The 24,208-nt window shown below is 44.1% G+C and overlaps 1 protein-coding gene across 10 annotated transcripts in view; it reads right to left on the bottom strand.

The window, feature by feature from the left end:
* Positions 1 to 9,314: 9,314 nt before the first annotated feature.
* Positions 9,315 to 24,208, bottom strand: part of Nav2 (neuron navigator 2) — a 686,981-nt gene continuing 672,087 nt past the window's right edge. For all 10 annotated transcript variants that reach the window (XM_074042824.1, XM_074042825.1, XM_020171284.2 and 7 more), the window contains 4 exons: positions 22,671 to 22,867; positions 21,738 to 21,856; positions 15,469 to 15,672; positions 9,315 to 12,729 (listed from right to left, as the gene is read on the bottom strand). In XM_074042824.1, the coding sequence (XP_073898925.1) occupies positions 12,604 to 12,729; positions 15,469 to 15,672; positions 21,738 to 21,856; positions 22,671 to 22,867 (646 nt within the window). In that variant the 3' untranslated portion in view covers positions 9,315 to 12,603. The remainder of the gene's footprint in view (positions 12,730 to 15,468; positions 15,673 to 21,737; positions 21,857 to 22,670; positions 22,868 to 24,208) is intronic.

The following is a 24,208-nucleotide window of genomic DNA, read 5'->3' as shown; positions in this document are numbered from 1 at the left end:
CTGCTTCAACCTCAGGCTGATGGTACCATTTTGAGTGCCACCTAAGGAGGGGTAGATACTTTTACAAAATCACGATTCAGTAGCCAAGGCAATACTCAGCAAAAAGAACAATGCTGGAGGTGACACAATACCCAACTTCAAACTATATTACAAAGCAATAGCAATAAAAACAGCATGGCACTGGCACAAAAACAGACACGAAGACCAGTGGAACAGAATAGAGGATCCAGATATGAAGCCACACAACTATAACCAACTTGTCTTTGACAAAGGAGCTAAAAATACACGATGGAGATAAGACAGCCTCTTCAACAAAAACTGCCGGGAAAACTGGCTAGCAGTCTGCAAAAAACTGAAACTAAATCCATGTTTATCACCCTGTACTAGTATTAATTCAAAATGGATCAAGGACCTCAATATCAGACCACAAACTCTAAAGTTGATACAGGAAAGAGAAGGAAATATCTTGGAATTAATAGGTATAGGCAAGGACTTCCTCAATGGAACCCCAGCAGCTCAGCAACTAAGAGATAGCATAGATAAATGGGACCTCATAAAACTAAAAAGCTTCTGTTCATCAAAAGAAATGGTCTCTAAACTGAAGAGAACACCCACAGAGTGGGAGAACATATTTGTCAGCTATACATCAGACAAAGGACTGATAACCAGAATATATAGGGAACTTAAAAAACTAAATTCTCCCAAAACTGATGAACCAATAAAGAAATGGGCAAGTGAACCAAACAGAACTTTCTCAAAAGAAGAAATTCAAATGGCCAAAAAACACATGAAAAAAATGCTCACCATCTCTAGCAATAAAGGAAATGCAAATTAAAACCACACTAAGATTCCACCTCACCCCTGTTTGAATAGCCATCATCAGCAACACCACCAACAACAGGTGTTGGCGAGGATGCGGAGAAAAAGGAACCCTCTTACACTGCTGGTGGGAATGTAAACTAGTACAACCACTCTGGAAAAAAATTTGGAGGCTACTTAAAAAGCTAAACATTGATCTACCATTTGATCCAGCAATACCACTCTTGGGGATATACCCAAAAGACTGTGACACAGGTTACTCCAGAGGCACCTGCACACCCATGTTTATTGCAGCACTATTCACAATAGCCAAGTTATGGAAACAACCAAAATGCCCCACTACTGATGAATGGATTAAGAAAATGTGATACACAATGGAATTTTATGCAGCCATGAAGAAGAACGAAATGTTATCATTCGCTGGCAAATGGATGGAATTGGAGAACGTCATTCTGAGTGAGGTTAGCCTGGCCCAAAAGACCAAAAATCGTATGTTCTCCCTCATATGCGGACATTAGATCAAGGGCAAACACAACAAGGAGATTGGACTTTGATCACATGATAAAAGGGAGAGCACACAAGGGAGGTATTAGGATAGGTAGGTAACCCAAAAAAAAAAAAAAAGATAGCATTTGATGTCTTCAATGCAAAAGAACTAATGCAGAAAACTTAAAGCGACAGAGGCCAATAGGAGAAGGGGACCAGGAACTAGAGAAAAGGTTAGTTCGAGAAGAATCAATTTAGAAATAACACATATGTGCATGGAAGCAAAACTAGGAATCTCCCTATGTAGCTATCCTTACCTCAACTAGCAAAAACCCCTGGTCCTCCTTATTAATGTTTATATTCTCTTCAACAAAATTAGAGACAAGGGCAAAACAGCATCTGCTTGGAAGCGAGGGGGTGGGGGCGAGAGAGAGGGAGGGGGAGGGAAGGAGCGGGGGTGGGGGTGGGGGGGGGGAGTAATGACCCAATCATTGTATGCACATATGAATAAAGGAAATTTTAAAAAAGTCACGACTCAGTCAGGAAGGAAGAGGGGCTTTGGGATGCGAAAGCACACTTAGAGCATCTACCACACACGGACACGCCTCATTCAGTTTTCGATGTGCACACTGAGGCTTAGAGACAGTAAGACCATTTTCCCAGGGTCACAGCTTGCAAAGCCCTAATTTGACTCCAGAGCCTGTGTACCTGACTGCATCCTAAGTGAGTTCTGGGGAAAGGAAGCTAGGACACCTGGGTCCATTGGCTCAGTGTTTGTTCTGGAACAATTTTCTGTCCTCCCTGAGCCTCAGTTTCCCCTCCTGCTGGGCCAACATGGAATGTCAATGAGGGGCTGGCAGTGAGGCTTGGGTGGCAGCTAATGGTAGGGCTGAAGTATGTTGTGGGAGTAAGACCCTCGGCTTCGGAATTGGACAGGCTCGGGGGCAGATCCTTACTTTGTTCCTGACTAGTGAGACCAGGCCCAAGTCCCTTAATCAGCCATTCTATAGACAGGGAGGATGATGACAACTCCACGTTTGTCATGGAGGTCACAGGCATCCATGGAGGCAAAAAAAGCTTAAGAAGATGCCTGATGAACATTTAATTTCTTTTCCTCATCTCTTTATAGGGAATGTAGCTCTATTGTCCCAGCACTGGGTAGAAGGAAAAGAGAGAGGAGAGGGCAAAGATGAGGGAGAAGGAAAGAGGGAGAGGGAAGGAGAGGGAGAGAAAGAAAGGGGAGAGAGCCGGCTGGGTGTCAGCTGGAGGGATTAGCATTGCTTGGGCTTTGCCGCCCCCTGGTGGTCTCTTGTGAGGTAGGAAAGGCAGCCCTTAATTGCTGTCCTGGAATACAGGGGCTGGGAGAAGACTGGGGGGGTCTGCATCCCTCCCCAATACATTTTAACTCAGTAGCACTAAGGAGAAGTTGTAGTATGAATTTCTGATGTGCTTCCTAGGACACTGGTTATCAGCCATATTAGAGAACAATTGAGCTAGTCCACCTTCCCCACCCCCCCACCATCAGACAGAACAATGGCCCTGAAGACAGGACTTCTCTGAAGGTAGTAACCAGGGTAGGTAGAGACAGGTACTCAGACTTCCAGACTCCCAGTGCTCTTCCCACTATGCCCTCTGCCTGAGGCACGCCTGCCCAATGAGCAAAGCACAGAGACATGAGGATCACAGGCCAACCACGGTGAGGATGGCTGCTGCTGCCATGTCAGCGACTCTTCCAGCCTTTGCCTGGACCCTGCTGGCCATGGGTGCTCACTCTCAGAAAGCAGCCCAAACCTGTGACCTTCAGGACATTTGCTTGTTCAGGTCCCAGATATCGTTGTCTGCATTCTTTCCTAGCGGGTCCTGGCAGGACTCTGCAGAACCAGGAAGACTGAGTGAGGGCTTCCCTGTGGCCAGGACACTCTCCATCCATCTCCTCCCTCAATGCTGCAAGACAGATGTGGTTAGCTTTGCTTTACTTAGGAGGGAACTGAGCCTTAGGAAGGAAAGATTAACTTACCCAGCTCACACGTGAGTTTGTTGAGGTGGATAACAATATAGGAGCAGAGGGGTGATCCAAACCTCATTTTTGAAGAACACCCAGTGATGAATAAATGCTGATGGTTGAAAATTCATATTGCTTGCTAGAGGACAGTGTCCAACATGGAAGGTCTTTTCCCCAGATGGTGCCTTCGTGGAGCCTGTAAGAGGGTAGTCTCACCTGCAGCTCCATAGTAGGAACCAGCAGATCTCATTGTCATGTGTTCTTTGTTCCATCTCCTCCATTAAATAGGTCTTCTGGTCTGAGACAATGTTATTCACAACTTCATGTAGTAAAGCAAGTGTGTGTTGGATTTATTTGGGAGAACTTCTATTCTCCTGAACTATTTGTCAATTGTTGCACCAAAATTATAGTCTTGATGACCTTAATAAGTCTTGATATCTGGCACAGAATTCTTCTCTTCATTGCTGTGTGTCACCTTTTCCATTTCCCTGAAAAATTTTAGAATTATTTTATCAATTCTGTAAAAACGAAGTCAGGTGTGGTGGCTCATGCTTGTAATCCCAGCTACTTGGGAGGTGAAGGCCGGAAGTTTGCAAGTTCGAGGCCTGGGAAGTTAATGAGAACTTATCTCAAAACCAAAATACAAACAAAAGGACCAAGGCCATGGCTCCAGTGTAGAGTGCTTGCCTGTTGTGTGAGGCTCTGGGTTCAACCTCCAGAACCTCAAAAACTACATTATTCAATGATCTAGCTCCATTTTATTTTGTTACTGAAATTCTTTCCACAAATGTTCTTCCTGGTTTCTGTCCATTCGATAATTACTCTTTATAACGAAGGAAAAATGATCTAAGGAGAGGGGAGAGATAGTCTCGGCTCTAATAGAAAACTTCAAAGGTTTTTTTTTTTAAAAAAAAAACCTTAACCTTTGTAACAATCAATAGACGACAATTCCTTGAGTTTCTGTCCATCTTCAATGTACTCTTCCCACAAGTTTAAATGTTAAGCTGCAGTGATCATTGGCAAGGATGATGACTACTTGTGCACTGAAAGCTAACAGGGAGAACAACATTCTATGCTTAATTCTTGGATAGAATTTAGTACATCACTTTTCAGTTATTTCCCAGGGGAAGAATCTTTTTAATTATGGTCCGATTATTATGATCTCATTCCTCAGGTGAGTTGAGACAGAAATGTGGCTCAGAACCAATTAGTGAAGGCAAGGAATTCCAAGTCCTTTTATGGAGACTACAGCATTCAATGAAGAAACTTCCAGACTTTCTAGTTTATGGATATTTTATAGCCTTTTGTTTGTTTGAAATGTGTAAGCTTCAATTTAAACAAAGTTTACTTCAATGTTAGTGATGTAGTCAAAATATTTGAGAGGCAAAATAGAATATTTTAATGTTATACCTGACACTTTTTTCTCAAATTCTTTTACATTCTTTGCATCTAACTGCCATTGTCAAAAGTTGTTTTTTACAAATTGTTGCACATTTTTTATGAAACTTAAGTGCTTAATTTGAAAGGATTTTGTTGCCATCATAATTGCCAATTCATTTAAGTGTTTTCAAATGAAATTAGACAAATGCTTTTTGATTCAAGAAATTTGTTATTAAACTGTTTCCTTTTTTTTTTTTTTTTTTTTGCAGTACTGGGGTTTGAACTCAGGCTTTCACCTTGAGTCATTCCACCAGCCTTTTTTGGGATGGGCTTTTTGAAATAAGGGTGATGGCAACTATTTGCCCTGGCTGGCTTCGCACCATGATCCTCCTGATCTCTGCCTCCCGAGTAGCTAGGATCACAGGTGTGAGCTACCGGTGCTCAAATGTATCCTCTTTTTTGATGTAGCACAAAAACCATCCTGAGTTGAACTGCCAGTGGAGGGCCAGTGAATCACTTCTCAGCTGCCAGATTTTGCTCAGATTAAAAGCAATTTTACAGATCATTAGTTTTTGTGTCTCATCTCTGATTATTAAAATGTTTACAAAGTTTTTTTTTAACCAAAGAGATACAAGTTCTTATGATAAAGTATTGCAGAATAAATGTTATAACAGGAAAAACTACATTGGGCTCTTGAGTTGGATTGCATCAAATCTATAATCTAACTTGAAAAAACTGTCACTTTTTGTTTTAAATATATGCTTTTTGCTAGACATTGATCTACCATTTGATCCAGCAATACCACTCTTGGGGATATACCCAAAAGACTATGACACAGGTTACTCCAGAGGCACCTGCACACCCATGTTTATTGCGGCACTATTCACAATAGCCAAGTTATGGAAACAGCCAAGATGCTCCACTACTGACGAATGGATTAAGAAAATGTGGTATCTATACACAATGGAATTTTATGCAGCCATGAAGAAGAATGAAATGTTATCATTCGCTTGTAAATGGATGGAATTGGAGAACATCATTCTGAGTGAGGTTAGCCTGGCCCAAAAGACCAAAAATCGTATGTTCTCCCTCATATGTGGACATTAGATCAAGGGCAATCACAACAAGGGGATTGGACTTTGAGCACATGATAAAAGCGAGAGCACACAAGGGAGGGGTGAGGATAGGTAAGACACCTAAAAAATTAGTTAGCATTTGTTGCCCTTAATGCAGAGAAACTAAAGCAGATACCTTAAAAGCAACTGAGGCCAATAGGAAAAGGGGACCAGGAACTAGAGAAAAGGTGAGATCAAAAAGAATTAACCTAGAAGGTAACACACACGCACAGGAAATCAATGTGAGTCAATGCCCTGTATAGCTATCCTTATCTCAACCAGCAAAAACCCTTGTTCCTTCCTATTATTGCTTATACTCTCTCTTCAACAAAATTAGAAATAAGGGCAAAATAGTTTCTGCCGGGTATTGAGGGGGTAGGGGGGAGAGGGAGGGGGCGGAGTGGGTGGTAAGGGAGGGGGTGGGGGCAGGGGGGAGAAATGAACCAAGCCTTGTATGCACATATGAATAATAAAAGAAAAAAAGTAAATAAAAAAAATAAATATATGCTTTTGAAATTATTGTACTGTGGGTGAATACATTGTGACATTTACAAAAAGAACTGGCATCTTTATATCAAGTTTTTAGAAGTTACAAAAAATATTTTCCTCTAATTATTTGAATTTTTATTTCTCACAGTAGTGTTTATGGATTCTGTATAGAGATCTTGTACACCTTTTTTTTCTTTTTGGGTGGGACTGTGGTTTGAACTCAGTGCTTCATGCTTGCAAAGCAGGATCTCTACTGCTTGAGCCACGCCTCCAGTCCATCTTATTCTGATTATTTGGTGGGGGGGGGTGGGGGCGGGGAGGGTCTCGAAAACTTATTTGCCAGGACTGGCCTTGAACTGTGAAACTCCCAATGTTAGCCTCCCAAGAAGCTAGAATTGTAAGTGTGAGCCACCGGCACCCAACTGTACATGTTATATTGCATTTATTCCTTAGGTATGATATTTTTGTCCTTAAACTAGTGTTTAAATTTTTAAAAAATCTTTGGCTGTTCAATTGATTTTGTGTACTGATTTTGAAAACCTGTTTAACTTATTTCAAATAACTTATGAATTCTATTGTATTATCTGAGTACGTTATCTGTGAATAAAGTCCAATTTTTTTTCCAAACCTCATAATTAACTTCTCTTGCTTCTCTGCTTCGACTAAGATCTCTACCTTGATGTTAAATGGTAAAAAGAGGCATCTTTATCTGTCTGCTAATCTTAAAGGGAAAACAGTCAACATTTTACCGTTTAATATGATGATTCCAGTAATTTTTGCTTTTAAATACTTCTCACATAGCTAAGACATGTTGATTGCAGCCCTGTGAAAAACCTCGAGGCAGAGTACCCTGTTAACATGACTGGGCTCCTGACCCACAGAAACTGTGAGAAAATGTTGCTTTAAGCTGCTCGATTTGGAGGTAATTTGTTATACAGCAACAGATAATGAATAGAGAGAAGATCTGTAATCCTCCCCTCAAAGTGCTTCCTAAGAGGATTATATAGCAGTGTAGCAGAAAGAGCTTGGATTTTAGGATCAAACCAAGAATTCCATTTCTACTGTACGGTAAGCTATTCAATATTACTCAGGTTGTTTTCTCGCCCATAAAATGGAGGTAATCATATTCACCTGTCAGAAGTGTTGCGATTGCATGTGATAAAGTGAAATTTGCAGTATAATGCCTGGCCTAGTTAATTACTTTAATGCATAGTTCTCTGCCCTTTAAAACATCTAGCCCATCATGCTTTTGTGTGCTAATCCTATATCCTAGGACACATGGGAATTTAATGTCACAATGGAATATTTGATATGGAAATCTTGGAATGCAGGACATTTAAATGGCAGACCATGTCCCACTCCCCACCCTTTTTGTTTTTGGATAGGCATTAAAAACCATGCCAAACATCTGGGTTCTCTGTCCCGCTGGCGAGGTCATCATTGCACATTATAAAGAGTTAAGACATTTCACGTCATTAGCAGTCGAACCAGCTGTGTGAGAGCTCAATTTCACTGTGAATTCATAAAACTCACTTCAAACCAAGTGTTCAAAATTTTTGTTGCTGTTAGAAGTGAACGCTAATGTGACATCTCCTACTGCTGATATGTGCCATGGACATCAGCTGTACCATGGAATGGGCAAGGCAGGAGCTGGAGCAAGATGGAATTGAACTTCCAATTCTAAGTTCCTTAGCAACTTTTTTCCTCTGAGCCTTTTATTTTAAGTACTTGTAAAAGGGGAGTAAGAATACCTCACCAGGGTCAATTTCGCTGATTATCTTGGAAATATATTTGGGAAAATATTTGGCAATTAGTACTCAACATATTTTTTTCTTATGATAAGTGGGTCACCTAGAGGGCCAGATGGGCACTGACATTACTACTCAAAAGTGTGGTCCAGAGAGCAGAGCATTCTATCACCTAGACACGCGTTACAAATTGAGAGCCCCTGAGATACCATGTTGCCCCAGTTGGAATGGCTATAACCCAAAGTACAAAAAATACATGCTGTCGAGGATGTGGAGAAGGAAGCTCCTATACAATGTTGGTAGGAATGTGAATTAGTATAGTTAACATAGAAAACAGTATGGAGGTTCCTCAAAAATTGTGAAAAAGAACTACTGTATGATCCAGCAATCTTACTACTGGGGAAATGAAATCAATGTATCAAAGAGATACCTGCCTTCCATGTTTACTGCAGCGCAATTCACAATAGCCAAGATTTTGAGTTAACCAAGATGTCCAATGATGGGTGAATGGATAAGCAAAATGTAGTATGCATACACAATAGAATGCTATTCAGCCAATAAAAAAAGAATGAAATTTTGTTATTCTGGCAACATGAATGAAACTGGAGGGCTTTATATTTAAGTGAAATAAGCCAGGCACAGAAAGCAATTACTGTGTGATCTCACTCACATGTGGAAGCTAAAAAATTACTAGAGGTTGGGAAGAGTACTGGGGAGAGAGGATAGAGGGTGTTGGACAATGGGTACCAAAATAGACAGGAGGAATAAGTACTAGTGTTCTACAACACAGTTAAGTGACTGCAGTTCAGTTTAAAACACCTTATAAATACCACAGTGATTTAAGATTCCCAGCATAAATCATAAATGTTTGAGAGGAATGTTAACGACTCTATACACTGTGTATACATTTATCAAACTATTACACTGCACTCTATAAATATGTACCATTAGAAAATTCAATTTTGAGTGGAAAAAAAAAAGGAAATCAAAACTCTCAAGGGCCACCCCAGACCTACTGAATCAGCTCTGGCATTACTACAAGGTCCGTAGGATTCATGAAGTTTGAGAGCATCTCAGCTCTGCATCCCGAACAGCCCTACATGAGAAACTGACAAAGGCTGGGATGCTGATGACATCCTTGCAAAGATGGGTTTGCTAGTGTTTGGATTTTTTTTTTTCCTTTGTTTGCTTCCTCCAGATAAGAGGAACTTCCTCTTGGCAGGCAACTGAACTCCAGTGAGGTCTTGCTCCAGCACAGACAAGACAAACCACTAATCTGAATAAATAAGCATCAATTTTATTGAATCATGAATAATTTAAGACTGGTACAATCATCAGCTTTATTCTCTATGATGTGGAGCATGGTCTCCAGCACATCATTGGCAAATCCAAACCTCATGACAAATGAAAATTAAATAGGGAGGGAGAGAAGGGGGGGGAGGATGGAAACCGTACACAAAATACTCAATTCCTAGTTTTCTCTTTAAAAATGGCTAGAAAAAATTCATCAAAATGCAGCACTTTAATCAATTATTTACAATTTCTATGTTACAATGAAAAAAATGTACATCTTATAGAACATATTTCATAAATTGCTCCACTGGAAACAACTAGGTCAAAACAGCAAACCTTCCACAAAGTTGGATTTTTCTTTTTGAAGTAGATTCACCACAACCAAATTTGAAAACACAGGATTTTGAAGTTTAAGCATTAAACCATAAAATTTAAAATGTCCCAAAGATACAACAAAAGACTAGGCAAGTCTTGCTCCTTATCCCACCCTTCCCCCACCCACAATCCTTAAATTAAGAGGTATCCCCCATCTCATTTATGGCCTGTATAATTCTTGGCAGTTTGGGAAGAAAAGTTTTGGCTTCCATCAGTAACTCAACATAAATGTTGCATAGAATTTCATACATTTCAAAATTAGCCTAACTGTAGAAAAAGGCAAAATGGAAGCGCGTATCAGAGCCCTAAATGAGTACTAAGTCACTTTGTCAAAGGTGAGTGACATGAAAGTAAAAATATGACCTAAATAAGAAATGTGCATATCAGACAACCCTGCTTCCCGAAACTTTAGGAAGGACACTGAGTTGTGAATCACACAAGGGTCACGCTACTTGAAGTCACTGTTCACCAATCAGGCAGCACCAGGTACAGAGGTTTCAGTTCTCAGCCTGGACCCAGTGGGAGGGAAGTCTGGGAATTGGGGGGAGAGGAGGCAGGGAAGAAGGTGTCATTTAAAAGAAAAGTTTCAAATAAAATTGGCAGGTGTCTATTCACAAGGTGACTGGAAAAACTGCCCACGAGGAAGTCAATTTTACCTCCTTCCAAATTCACAGTATGAGTGTAAGGTCATTGCTGGGAGATAGACTGAGAAGTTCCACCCTTCAGGGTTACCAGAAGGCTGAGGGTATGGCCCCCAGTCACAGGCTAAATATATTTGAAAGTTTTAAGAACAAAAGCAGAACAAGACACATTCATACCCAGATGAGTCATGAAGGCTGAGCAGAAGAGAGTCTGAGTTTACTGAGATTTAAGCAGGAACAGTGGTAAGGGTTTCCTATTCATCAGTTAGTAGGACACATTCCCCTGTTCCTTTCAAAGAGCAAGAAAATGGTGCCATTCCAAGTGAAGTGAGCAGTTTGGGGTCAAACTCTTATGGTAAGAAAATGAGGAAAAAAAAACCAAGAGACAAACCTTCAGAAACAGAAATGCAAAGGATGGAATAAAACCGCTGATCATTATCAGAGACACCCTCACTGGGGCTGATAAAGATTCTCTTAATAAAACAGGAAATACCAGTATGTTGAAGACACAGCAGGCTGGGTTTCTATTAGGGCACGAATCAGCAATGCCATGTGGATTTGAAGGAACTTTTGCCTTTTCCTGCATGAGACAGATCACTGTCTGGTCAGGTTGTTAGCTGGAGAGTGACAAGAACCTCAAAACATGAATCTTTTTTTCTTTTTTTTCCTTTTTCCCATGATTACACATCCACACAAACAAGTCTTTTGGATGAGAAGTCACAGCAACTTGAGTTCTCCTTATGAACAGATGACTTTTTAGCCCTGTTTGCTTTGATGGGGAAAAAACAAAGAAACACACACAACCCCAGGCAGGCACGACACTCATGTGGACGAACACGGTTAGTACAAAACCAGTAAGGCATCGCTTTGGGAAGGTCAGCACCGAAGAGGTCAGGCAAGGCTCATGGGGACGGAGGGCAGGGCTGGGCTTCCGGGAGGGACTGCCCTCCCTTGTTGAGCTGCGCCACGTTGGTTCTGAAGAAAGTGCAAGTCTTTTGCGAGGTGACTTCACTACCCCACCTGAAGCTGGGGCTGGGGAGCTTGAGGTGAAGTGCGTTCTGAGCCCTCAAAGACGAGAAGGAAAGGCAAGGTCTGTGGCTCACCCACATGAGGGGGACCAGTCCTCATCCATTTTAAAGGACACAAATAGCCCCAGCCCCAGCAAGAGGAGGGGAGTGTGTAGAACTGAGAAGATGACAATTAAAAATGAAAACTGAGCAGGATCGAACCAAAACTCAACTCCTGTGGCTCTTATTTTCACCCAAGGATTGATTCTGACCAAGGGGTTGGGGAATATGGAAGAAAAACCTTCAAAATCAATGAGGCAGAAAGGGAGAAACTCGACCCCATTTAAAAGGGGTTATCAGTCCTCCAAAGAAGAACCATTCTCACCATACACAGTGTTTGCAGAAACAAAACCTGATTCTTTTAGACATGATAAAGGAAATAGATACACACTGCTCTGTGTTCATAACCACATCCGCTCGCTCACATTCTCACACCTTCACTCACTCTCATGGATAATCGGGGGTTGATGGACCGAGGGTGGGGGTTGAACTGAAATGGGCAAAATACCTCTTGGGGAAGGAGAGCACCATTTAAAAACCAGAAAAGCACGATGTAGTTTCTCTTAAGGTTTTCCTGGGGCATGGCTCTGCAGTGCATTGAGGGTGACCAAGCAAGTGCCCTTGTTAGCACCAGTTCTTCAGTAGCTGCTGGGTGGAGGGCAGGTAGGAGTGGCTATGGAGTGCTGGCCTTGAGACCCAGGCTAGAGGGTCTGTTGCTGAGGGGAAGTCGTGCTGTCTGCATTTCCAACTTTGTTCCAGTCTTTTCTGTTTCTGGGAAGCTCATGGGAGGATGCTGTTTGGTTTCAGAGCTCCAAGTGGGTTGTTTTTTGTTTTTTTTTTTTTTTTTAAAAACAATTTCATTTAATTCTTTTCATTTCAACGGTGATGATCCTTTCCCGAGAAGTATCGTCAGTGCTTAGGGAGGTCATAGCAACAAGGCAAAATAATAACTAAAGTAAAATGGGAGCTAGTGCAGTTCTCACTGTGGAAGAAGTGCTCCCCAGGTGGCTGGCCTAGGATGCAGGCACCCAGGCAGAGGCTGAGGGATGAGGGGTCTTGGAATTCCTGCAGCTCGGAGGCTACAGTGGCTGGGAGCTGGCTCAGGAAGTTATCTTCTGGATGAGGTGGAGGATGCATGTGGAATGGGGTGAGGAGAAGAGGCAGGCAAGCTCGATGGCTGGGCCTCTGTCACAGAGTGGACTCCAAGGATGAGTCCAGGATGTCATCGTGATGGCTGTTACTGTTGGAGTCGCTGTCATAGCTCTGGGGGCTAGAGTAGTTGGCTGCCTCCTGCAGTCTCATCAGCATGTTCATCTGCAGAAAGAGTGGAGGGACATGAGTGACCACCAGTCAGGTCAGCTGCCCACCCCGGCCTCTTAGAAGCGCATGCCACCTCCTTCACGCCAAGGTGCAGTTGTGGCATTTGACAGAGGCAGTGGACAAGAGCACGGAGTCTGGTCCAGTCTTCCAGGGTTGAAATCTTGGTTTCTCCACTTACTAGCCACATGCACACCCTTGGGCAAGCTACAGAACTCTCGCAGGACTATTTCTTTATTGATCAGATGTCACTACTAATAGCATCTGCCCTATAACACTACAGTCTGGATTGAATATGTAGAGCACTGACAGGAGAATAGAAAGTCCTGCATAAACATATTTTTTTTTGGTGGAACTGGGGTTTGAACTCAAGGTTTTGCATATGGAAAGTAGCTACTTTACCATTTGAGCCACACCTTCATTCCAACCTATTTTTTAATTTGGGAAGGGCATACCTTACCCACGAGCAGCCCTCAGCCTAGGTGAAGATGTCAGCATAATATCCTTGCTCTTGGAATATGTGACTGTATCACCGACATCTGGAGCACATACTCACTCCCAACCCCTTGGATGAGCAGGAACCCACCTGAACTCCCAGCTCAGGCTGGTCAGAGTCAGTCGGGAGCCAACTGCTCCAGCTACTGCCAAAGCCTTCCTGTAGCAGTGGGGAGACCAAAGTGCAGAAGCCTGGACAATTTTGGGAGTCTTTATGTCAATTACCTGAAATATTTGGGCCACCACTCCTTCTTGTGCAGAATGGGAAAAAAAAGCAGCGCCTAGCTCATAGGGTTGAGGTAGGGGATGGAATGGCACAATATGTGTTAAAGCCTTAAATAGGGCTGTCTAGCTGGCACAAAGCAAGTGCTTAACAAATGTGATTGCTTTCCATCTTCACTTGACTTGAAGGGAGAAAGTTAGAGACAGCATTCTTAAATCTTTCCTGGTCTATATTCTTTAAGAGCCATTTGTTTGGAAAGGGGGATTTAAAAACTTCTTTTATTTACAACTATAAATTGTCTACGTGTGTGTGTTATACTTCACATGGCAGGTAAATTAGGAAGACAGGGTCCCTCTGGGTTGGGAGCAAGATTGGTAAGGCTGAGTGAGAAATCCTGCTGCCACTCAGGATGCTAGGCAGTCTCCCTGGGGAGCCAGGCCAGAGGCACCAGTGGCTAGAGTCCACCTGCACAGCCATAACCAGGGAAGAAAAGAAGGTGAAGTACAATGGGCAATCCTTGCCAGCCAGGATTATTTACTCATCAAATATTCCTGGTGTCCATAGCATATGGTTTTGGAGTAAAACCACGTCAGTCCTGCCCTCCTGATGTCTCAGTCTTGTGAGAGAGAGGACTAGGACACAGGAGAACTATTATGTTAGAGACCCATGGCCAAGGGCAGAGAGAATGGGATTGGAGAAATACTAAATATCTAGCTGGGTAAGTAGGGATGGTTGGACTGGCACAGATCAGGGACCTAGGATTGGAAAAAGAACTTTACCTAACAATCTTTCAAGTTCAATCAGTGTTGTGAATATTCCTGGCTAAGGAAAGACAGACCAGGTATGGGCCAGCCATTCTTTCCTCTAGATATCCCAAGACCTACTTTTATTTAAGTTAGGACCTCAGACACTTGCCTACGCCAAAAAAGAGCCTCATGAGACCTTGGCCTCTAGCAGTGGTTATGTTAGAAATGGCTATTAAAGTGTTTCTTTCCTCTGGAAAGCTACTGTTGTAAATACTGCAAACTAGGTTGCCATAGTAATACCAATACTACATCCTTTCAAAATATAGTTCCTGTTTAGTATCCTTACAGGATGACAGCTACATCACAACAATCAGCAGAATGGCAGATACCATGTCACCTATTATTTTATATCTATCAAATGAACTGGCCACTAGAAACAGAATAGTGAATCAATTGTCTTTCAATCCCGCTGTTTCCTATGAACATTTCTTTTCACTAGGTAATACAAATAATATTCTTCACTGTGTTTTTCTTCTTGCTATAGCTGCCAAGAAAGCTCAGAGCTAACTTTCAGGCATAATAATAGTCATTAACTGTGGGAGGTGTGGTTATATTTGCTTCCTCCTTGTTTTACAGGGCCTTTGATTGGTTAGGTCTGACTTGGCAGCATGACTATGCACGTGTCTCATATTGGTAGGGAATTATAGAATTGGTTACAGTACTGCCCAGGTACTTCTCAAAAAGCTGCATTTGCTTTTAGCAATGGCGGAGTAAATATGAAGCTCAAGCTCATCTCACTGGTCAGGGGACCCGGATTCAGGCCTCTGCCCCTGCAGGAGTCCCTCCTGCCCTCAAACCTCTCCCTGCCTGTGCTCCTCATCATTTGGCCTGGGCCCCTGGACCTTAGCATGGTCTTCCTCTGCTCAGTGTTTAGCGGGAGACATCAGAGTAACACACAGTTTATGATAATGGTGGCATCTCAAATCGGAGGGCAAACAGTAGACAACAGGTGCTGGGATATTTAAGGTGGGGGGAAAAATCACTCTTAACCTTTTACCAGAAAAAAAAATTTCAAGGAGGTTAAAGGCATTAGTAAAGAGTTAAATCCATGGAAGAAAATACTGACAAAAATGTCCTTAATCTTGGTGTGGGCCCTGCCCCAAAGCAAGGCTAAGCTTTGTCAACTTCGTATTTTTAAAGTGCCTTGCATTGTGGCCAATATATAGTAAGTGCTCAGTGAATGCTCAACTGCTCTGAGAACCGAGAACTCACCAGTGGGTCTCCTTCAGCATCGCTGGGGGGCACCTGCTTGCTTGTTGACCCCTCCCGAGGCATGGAGTAGCCATCAAAGCCGACATCCTCAGGCCGCAGCTGCAGTAGGGGAGGCCACTCGTGCTGCTGTGGGCTGGCTGCCCATGGGTAGGTGTCCATCACCCACTTGGCAGGATCCTCCCAGGGGGCACGCCTTCCATAGAGCTGAAAACAGGCACAGAAGGAACAGTCTGGAAGCAGGGTCAACTTTGCAACTTTCTGGAAGACCTTCCCAAACCCACATTATGCCTCTTCTAGAATTTCAACCTAAGGAAGTCACCCCCAAGATACAGATAACTTTCAGTGCTAGGACCAAAGGGCCTAGAACCCAGTGCCCATGGGCACAGGCTTGACTCTGGCTGAATAGGGCTCACGCTCAGCTCTTGCTCCTGACTCACTGTGCAAACCTAATCTCTGGGTCTTGCTGGTTCAAGGGAGAAAAGGAACAACCTGATCTGAAGCATTTGGCAATTTCCAGGTGTAAGTACTCCCACTATGGTCAATTTCAAATTACCAACCTGAGATCATTGACAGAGTTGGAAAGATGAGCCAGCTCTAGAGCTCCACTGGCTGTGTCCACCCACAGAAGACTTCCCACCCAAGTTGGGTGCTGGCCATCGACATGGCAGGCAGAGGTCACCAATGGGCTCTGGTTTGATGAAACCTTACCTCTTAAAGTGGCTCTGACTTTCAGAGTCTCTATAGAAGCACTGGACCCTTTCGAAATAGCAAGCTGCTCACAGAAAAGGTTGTGTGGAGGTAGAGGAGTTAGAAGTGTTTCTCTCCTGTCATCTACTTCTCAAAATTGTCCATAATAACTAACTTGCTTTTAAAATGGTAAACTATATTACTACTTAATTTTATAAGATCAATGTATCATTCTTGTAAGTTCCTTTTCTTAAGCTTTAAGATCTAATGCTGTAATCATTTTAGTGATTACTAGAAATTTTTAAAAATATGTTCATCCTTCAAGGAACAAAGACCTAGAGTGGAACACTTCCCAAAGTGAGGCTCTGTACATTATATAGCTAGGTGCAGTCTATATGTTTCTTCTTTAACCATGCCACACCTTACAGTTTACTGGGTGCCAGGGGCTGAGAAGTATTATATAGTATCTTATTTAACCACCATGTGACTCTAAGCAGAGTATCACTACTGTGGTTTACAGGTGAAGAGGCAGACCCAGGGCTGAGTGGAGCCAGAACTGGAAACCATGTCTTTCTGTGTCCATGGACCACTGGTGTCTGAGCAGATGTGGCAGGGCCTACTCACAGCCAGCACAGTGCTGTCTGGATTCTTAAGGCACCTTCTCTTAACAGGGAACTCGGAGTTCAAAGACTGAAGACTCCTGAACCCACACTGGCTGCAGTGGAGCAGTACAGTAGAGTGACATTGGGGCCTGGACGCCTGCGTGTGTGCTCCTTCTGCCTTTTCCTACAAAGGAGTGTGAGAGAGGCAGGTGTTGAGAGTGGAAGAGAGCTGGTTTCTGAACTGACAAAACTGCATCATTCTGAGTCAGAAGCTGTCTCAGCTGGGAGGAGCTAGGGACACCTAGCCCACCTGCTACTCACCAGACAGGGGCATGAGGGCCTGAAGAGCAGAACCAGCTATGAAAGGTTATAGCTCCATTTGAACCTAGAACTCAGCTTCCATATCTGGGCCTTTTCCTCTCACCCTTCCTGCTTGACTTGACTCTAAACTACCATGTGTATTAGCAGGAGTCATGTGACTCAGCCAGTCCTGAAGCATAAGACCAGGCTGGTCACCAGATATCAACACATTAGCCTCAGCTGGGCCCACCACTCCCTCCAGTGGTTCCACTCTTCCACCATCACCCAAGCCACTCCAGACCTTTGTATCTGATTTTTGTCTGGGAAGCCACCCACCCCGCATCATCATGGATGGGCCCATCTCTCTGTACCAGTGGCTGCCTTCTCCACTCAAGACACCCAGAATCTCCTATGATCTCATTGTTGGCCTAGACGCCAACACACTCCTGTCTAGCACTCTGGCTCAATCTATTGTTATATCTTCTTTAACCTAGGGCAATGGTTGAGTCTCAGGCCTGAGAATTTAGTCTGGCAACCTAAAAACAATTCATAGTCTGCTCAGGAAGGAACCATAAGAGGTGAGTGTGCACACATGCATGTGTCAGAAGCAGCTGGGGATCTTTAAGCCAAAGAAGGCTGTTCACCATTAGAACCATTCTTGGAGTTTTCAGAACATTCTCCCTCCAAGGACTTTCAGAGAGAATGGGGCTGCCTTTCCCAAGCTAGATTTCACATGCACAAGGCTGCCTGAACCCCTTTCTGACAGCTACTACTTTGTCTCCACCCCTTGGCTATAGGAGGAGACACTCCAGGCTAACCCCCACCACTGGGTGGCTTGAGGAACCTTCTGGGATTCTGAGAAACCAGACCAAGAAAAGTCTAGCCCCAACCTTTCCATATATAGATAGGGGAGCCAAGGTCCAGAAATGGAAGACTGCAGGGCCTCAGAGCAGTTTGGTAATTGATAAACGACCTACGCTTGCCCCCTCCACTACTCCTGTTCCTTCTGGCACCAGGCCTGCCCTGGACACTGGGTATTTTGAGTTCCTCTGTTGACTGTAGACACTTCAGGAAGTATTTCCAACGCAACTCCAAAGGGGTACAGGGCTGCAGACTGAGTCATAAGATAAATGCACATTAGATGGTACGATCATCATCTATAAGAACAGAAAATATTTTTACAAGCCTCCCTGCTTGCCACTGGACATGTTTGTGTCTAGGTGATGAATGACTGAGTAAGTACCATGGCAAAGGAAGTATAAAGCTCCTTGGCTCCACTGCAGAGGCCTCAGGGCAGCAGCAGAGACAGCCGGGCAGACAGACAGAACATTCACTTTCCCCAAGGCGGGGGAGGAGCCTGGCATCCCCATTCAATCAGGAGGAATGGGAAAAGAATGACAGGGAGCCAAGACATTGGAAGCTAAAACCTGGGCAACTGTGATCCTTCTGACCCTGTGGGGCTCCTGGAAGCACACAGAGGTATCAAAATACGCAGGAAATTGCACACATACACACTACCAGGAAAGACACTGGAGCCCGAACTTGCAGAGGTATCTGGTATTCACTAGAGGGCAATGCCTAGGCACAAATGAGATGTGTAGTGAGAGGGGAGGCCTGTAAGTAAATGGTAAGACCTTGTTATAGCAGTTTCTCTACATTCTTACCAAATCCAGACCACTAAGAACAGTCCTCCTTCTTGCTCGTGATTTGTGGCAGCCCCATCAAAAAACTATTTTTCACCTTTTCTTAGCTTGTAACTGAGGCCTAGGGCTCTAAACCACACCATACTTACCTGATGGCCACTCAGGTAGGGTAGGTGAGGAGCAAATGACCTTGTACAGTGCCCAGTGCACAGTAAGCATGGGTTCCATGAGACATGAAGGAGAAGGGCATTATTTTTTTTAATAAAAGGATCCTCTTGTCAAATGAAATCACATACACAACTTTGCTATATAAAACATACTTTGTTCATTGGGCCACCTGAGGCTTTCTGATAGAGATATGGGAATTCCCCAGAACAACCTGAAAGTGCGAAAGTAGCTGAAGTTGTCAAATAGTTCTGGGCTCCAGCATTTACTCCATCCTGCCTTGCTGAGTGAAGTTGGTCAGGTTCAAAACCTTCTGCTAGTTTTGCTTTCCCTGTCTATAGTTACTCATTGGACTGAAGGAACTAAAGGAAATGTCAGCAAACTTTTCAAACCCAGAGACATGAAGAGCACTGCAGGGTTCCCTGTGAACTGGCAGGTTCTGGGAGGTCTCCTGGACTCATTCACAATGAAGAGGTCACAGGTTGGGGGCAGGTTGGCTCACTGTTGAGGCACTTGGTAGAGTCCTAATTCTGGCTGCCTCCTTTTGCTGCTCTCACATTCTTGAAAGTATCCTTCAAATGACTTCACAGCACAAGAAGCAAAGACTTATCCTGCCTCACAGGACTGGTGATTCTCATGAGACTGCAGCATCTCTCTGCAGCCTGCCCCAGATGGACCGTACTGCAGTCATTCCTAAGTCCCTTCCACCTGTAGCCTGCATTGCTGTTGGTAGGAAAGGGGCCCAGTGCTCCTCTAGCATAAGCTCCATCAGCAACCTCTCCTTGGAGCAGAAGAGGAGTCCAGGCCTCCCTTCACGACCCTCCCCAGAGCCTCCTTTTAAGTTTAGGTTCAAAGGAAAATGGAGAATTGGTACTGCCACCCACTTCTGGCCAACAAGGAGCTTGCTGCGGGTCACAGCTGAAGCAGACAGGTGCTAACCCCTCCCTGGTTAGTGCCTCCCTGGACAGAAAGACCTTTATTCAGCACAGTCTACAAGTTCTTTCAAGTGATTCTAAAGCCACTTCCCTTCCCTTTCCTGAAAATATTGACGGAGAAAGGAGGAAACAAGTGGAGGCCCTCAGAGGGAGGTGGAAACGGGAGCAGAGGGGCACAGCTCTTCTGCCTGCAATTCCCTCTGCTTTTCTTTACAGTTTGGGTTTCACAGAAGTGGCAGCATAGCAGAGTCTTGAAGAACAGGAGAAAGGGGGCTTCCACAATGAAACACACTGTAAAAATCCAGCAGGGGGAGATGCTTCCATTGGCTTCAGAAAATAGGAATGACTGAGTGGCTGTTTGGTTTGTGGCACTAATAAACCCATCTGAGTAGAGACTAAATTATCATCAATTTACCCAGGCCAGTGAATTGTATGAACCTAGGGAAATTTCACTGCAAAGATCTGAAATCATTCTTATCTTCTTTCATGAAAGCAACACTTGACAGAGAGAGCCAAACAATGATCTTGGGCTGGGCAAAGACTGCCCACTTTCTTGCTCCTCTTTGCCTCCCCAAGACAACATATCTCAGCAAAGTGTCTTGAATGTACAGCACAACCTGCTCCCACCCAGTGCAATACCAGTCACAAGAAACACAATAGCTCCAAGTCCTCTTTGTTCTGAATGTCACTGAAGAGCATCACTGTTGCTACATATTATAGATACAAGGAATTTGAATGTTCCCCAGGCTGAGCCAAACATACAGAAATGACAAACAGTGATGGAAGCCATCAACTTGTACTGTCAACACATGCTTGTGGTGCACACTGTTCCCACACCCTCTGCAGGCAACACTGTCTCATGTCTCTCCCTGCCCCATACAGCGGAATTAAAGAAACCTGAGAAACAGGTTGTAAATCTGGTTGCTGGATTATTCAGCTGCTCATGATGCCTGAGCAGGATGCTCACTGTAGCACTGCAAGCCTTCTGAACTGCGCAGGCTACATTTAAGTTCAACAGTGAAACTGACCCAACTGCAATGATTAAACAGTGTGCTCCTTGATGAATTCGGAGCCCAGTGAGAAGTTAAAAACTGGTTGCTTCCCAGCTGCTACCTGGCAGCAAGAACTTAGAGCTTTATGGGCAACAAGCCACAGGGCTACTCGTGAGGGTTCCTGATATAAGTAGTGAGTGTCCTGAGGACGAGTGCTAAGCAGCTAGAATTCCATTCAGCAGGCAAGGAATCAAATTTTGTGTGTGTTGTGTTGCGTTGCGTTGCTAGTGATGAAACGCAGGGCCTTGCATGTACAGGTAAATGCTCTACCACTGAGATACACTTCCAACTGGTTTTTTGAGGCAGGGTCTCACTATGTAGCCCAGGATGGCCTGGAACTTGAACTCACAATTTTACTATCTCCACTTCCTAAGTGCAGGGGGTTTACAGGATTGTATTACCAAACCTGGGTAAAGCTTCACTTTAAAGACATTGGAAAAGCCACTTACTCTTTTAGGCTCAATTTTTCTCTTTGTATAAAGAGATTAAAAAAAACAAACAAGAAATCTCTGTCCAAGTCCTAAAACTAATCCAAGGGCTTGGAGCAAACAGTGGTCTTTGCAAACTGTGTTACACACATGTAGTTCCAGTTCTTGTGCACTTTATGGCCAGAATTTCATGTAATCCTTACAATGACTTCTTAAGACAGAGTAATATTATTATCCTTTTCCATTGATGGGGGCACTAAAGTGTGGAGAGGCTGAATAAGTTGCCTGGGGTCACACAGCTGATGAGTGGCTGAGTCAGGATTTGCGCCAACTGTTCCTACACTGTGCTAGACTGATGGCCACACAGGTGAGGACTGGTCCCTTCACAGCAGTCTGATTCTGGAAGGAGGAGATAAAATGACAACTCTGAGGAAAATGGCAGGTGTGTGCACCTCACCTGGAGTCCTTCTCTGACAGCTTCCAGCAGATAGGGGATAATGGAGTAGTTCCACAAGTCGGTGAACCATACTCTTGAGCCATCCACGTCGATGGGGCATGATAGGAACAGTCGAGGGCCTGGCAACCACAGTGAAAATGCATCAGAACTGAAATGGGGTGGGTCAGGAGAACCCCTGGTCTGAGTATCCCTTCTCAGAGGGATCCTAGATTTTCAGAACTATGGCAAGGCTGATGGAAGAAGTATCAGCTGCTGGCTGGCAGCTTCAGAGCTGGAACCTCTGACTCCCTCATCCTACCCCTCAAGGAAACCACAGAGAAAAGATTCTCTGTGGTATTATTGATCTTGGCTTTTAAAAATGGACACAAGAGACAAGAAATGATTATGCAAATGAGGCAACACCCACATGCGGTTATTTTTCAGCCTTCAACATAAAGGCAGTACGAAAGGAGTAAAGGGAACACAATTAACTCCAGAATATGTGGATGAATAGACATGGCCGGAAGAAATAAGCTCAAAATGAAAGTCTGATGTCAGTATGGTAGGAATGGGTGGTGATCTATTTTTCTCTGTTTTAAATCCCTAACCTCCGGGAATGCTGTTAAAACTTTATTTTTAAAGTAAAGGCAATGCCAAAGGGTTGTTTCAGCCCTGGGGTAACTTTGAGGTAGGGACTCTACTGAGCTGACAGCTTCTACACCAGCCTGGGCAGGATACATCTCTGCTGATCACTGTGGGCTGGGGTCCATCTTTTCTGTAATTGTGCCTCTGTCTGCTTCTTTACTCCTGAGGTCAGTGCAATGCGCTGAGAAGTGCCATGTTCTGGCACTTCCTGTGAGGGCCTAGAGGCTGGGGCCTAAAGGACAGCCAGGGGCTCCAGGGATATCACCACCCACCAGCCAGCCTGCCCCCTTCTGCCAGCCTCCCACCTACCAATGGTGACGTCTGAGGAGCTGTGAGCCTCCAGGAAGCGGTTGAGGTGATGCCAGACCTTGGGAATCCAGTCGATGATCTTTACCAGCTCCGTGTTCCGCACCCACCCACTGATCTCTGTCTCCATAAGCTTCCTCCTCAGGAACCGGCCAAGGAAACCCTTCACAGGCTCCGTGTGGTTGGCACAAAGCACCCACCTGAGGGAAATCAGGAGGAACGCCTTTCAGCAATGAGGACAGGAGCACACGATGGCTAACTTCAAGAACCAGCGCATGTGAGAAATCAAAGGTGAATATGCTAATGCTAAGATAGGACACACTGTCTGCCTAGCCATTGGGCCCCAAGTCAATAAGTAAATAAATAAAAATAAAGCCTACTTTAAAAATTGAACTAAAAAAATCATATCTATTATAAAATAGGACTCATTATCAGATACTATTCTAAACACTGTACTCATAATTCCTCATACCTTGAGACATAGATATTATCACCATTCCCATTTTACAGATGGAAATACCAAGGCACGTATAGGTACATAACTTGTCTAGGTTCAAACAACTGGTTAACAGAAGAGCTAAGAGTTGAACCACCACCAAGACCAAGATAGTCTAGCTCCAAAGTCTGAGCTCTAACCATCGAGACAGACTGCTTCTTGTGTTTTGCTGTCAGATATTGCACTGGGTTATGGAACGGTGCCTTTGACATAGTTCCAGGCCTCCAGGAGCTCACAACTTAATGGAAGAGGCAGACAGGCAAAGGGAGAAATGAGACATGATGAAAGGCAAAGGGAGAAATGATACATGATGAATTGTCAGGGAATCAGGACAGGTTCCTCAGAGGAAGGGATGTTGGAGCTGAGGCGGGTCAGCAACATAAGGAAAGGTAGGAGTGGGCATCAGGGTGGGAGGTGGAACTTGGAGCAACATCGGAAACAAGGAAGTGTAAGTAAACCACCAGAGGTTCAGTGTAACCAGTCTACGGCCGTGCCACCCTGAACACGCCCAACGGCATCTGATCTTGGAAGCCAAGCAGGGTTGGCCTTGTTAGTATTTGGATTGGGGAGGTTCAGTGTAACCAGAGTCTGCACTTGACCTGCTAACTTAAAAGTTTCATCCTGCAGGCAACGGGCAGCCACTGAAGCTTTGAGCACTTTGGCTCTGAGGTCAGATGAGCATGCTAGAATGATCACCAGCTACGACAGGGCAGAGGATGCCTGCAGGGGGCCAAGCTGCAGGCAGCCAGCCAGTTACAAAATGACTGCAATAATGTGCTGGGAGACAATGTGACAGTGACAGCAGAAGGAAGAGGAGGATGGGCTTGAGGGACAGTTAAGAGAAAGCACGGACAGTCTGGATGGAATGGGAGCCAGGCTCTCGGTGCCCTTGAGGAGTTGACATTTCTCTATAATTACAGTTCAGGCCACTTTTAATAGATCTCCCTCAGAGAAGACTGCATAGTGGCCAGTAAAAATAAGCCCCAGTCAGCCCACAAGACAAATTCTTTCCCTCATCTAAGGGCCCATGCAGGGTTCAGGGTAA

This window comes from Castor canadensis, chromosome 1, assembly GCF_047511655.1.
Source record: "Castor canadensis chromosome 1, mCasCan1.hap1v2, whole genome shotgun sequence".
Lineage (NCBI taxonomy): Eukaryota > Metazoa > Chordata > Mammalia > Rodentia > Castoridae > Castor > Castor canadensis.
This window is presented reverse-complemented; position numbering and strand designations above follow the sequence as displayed.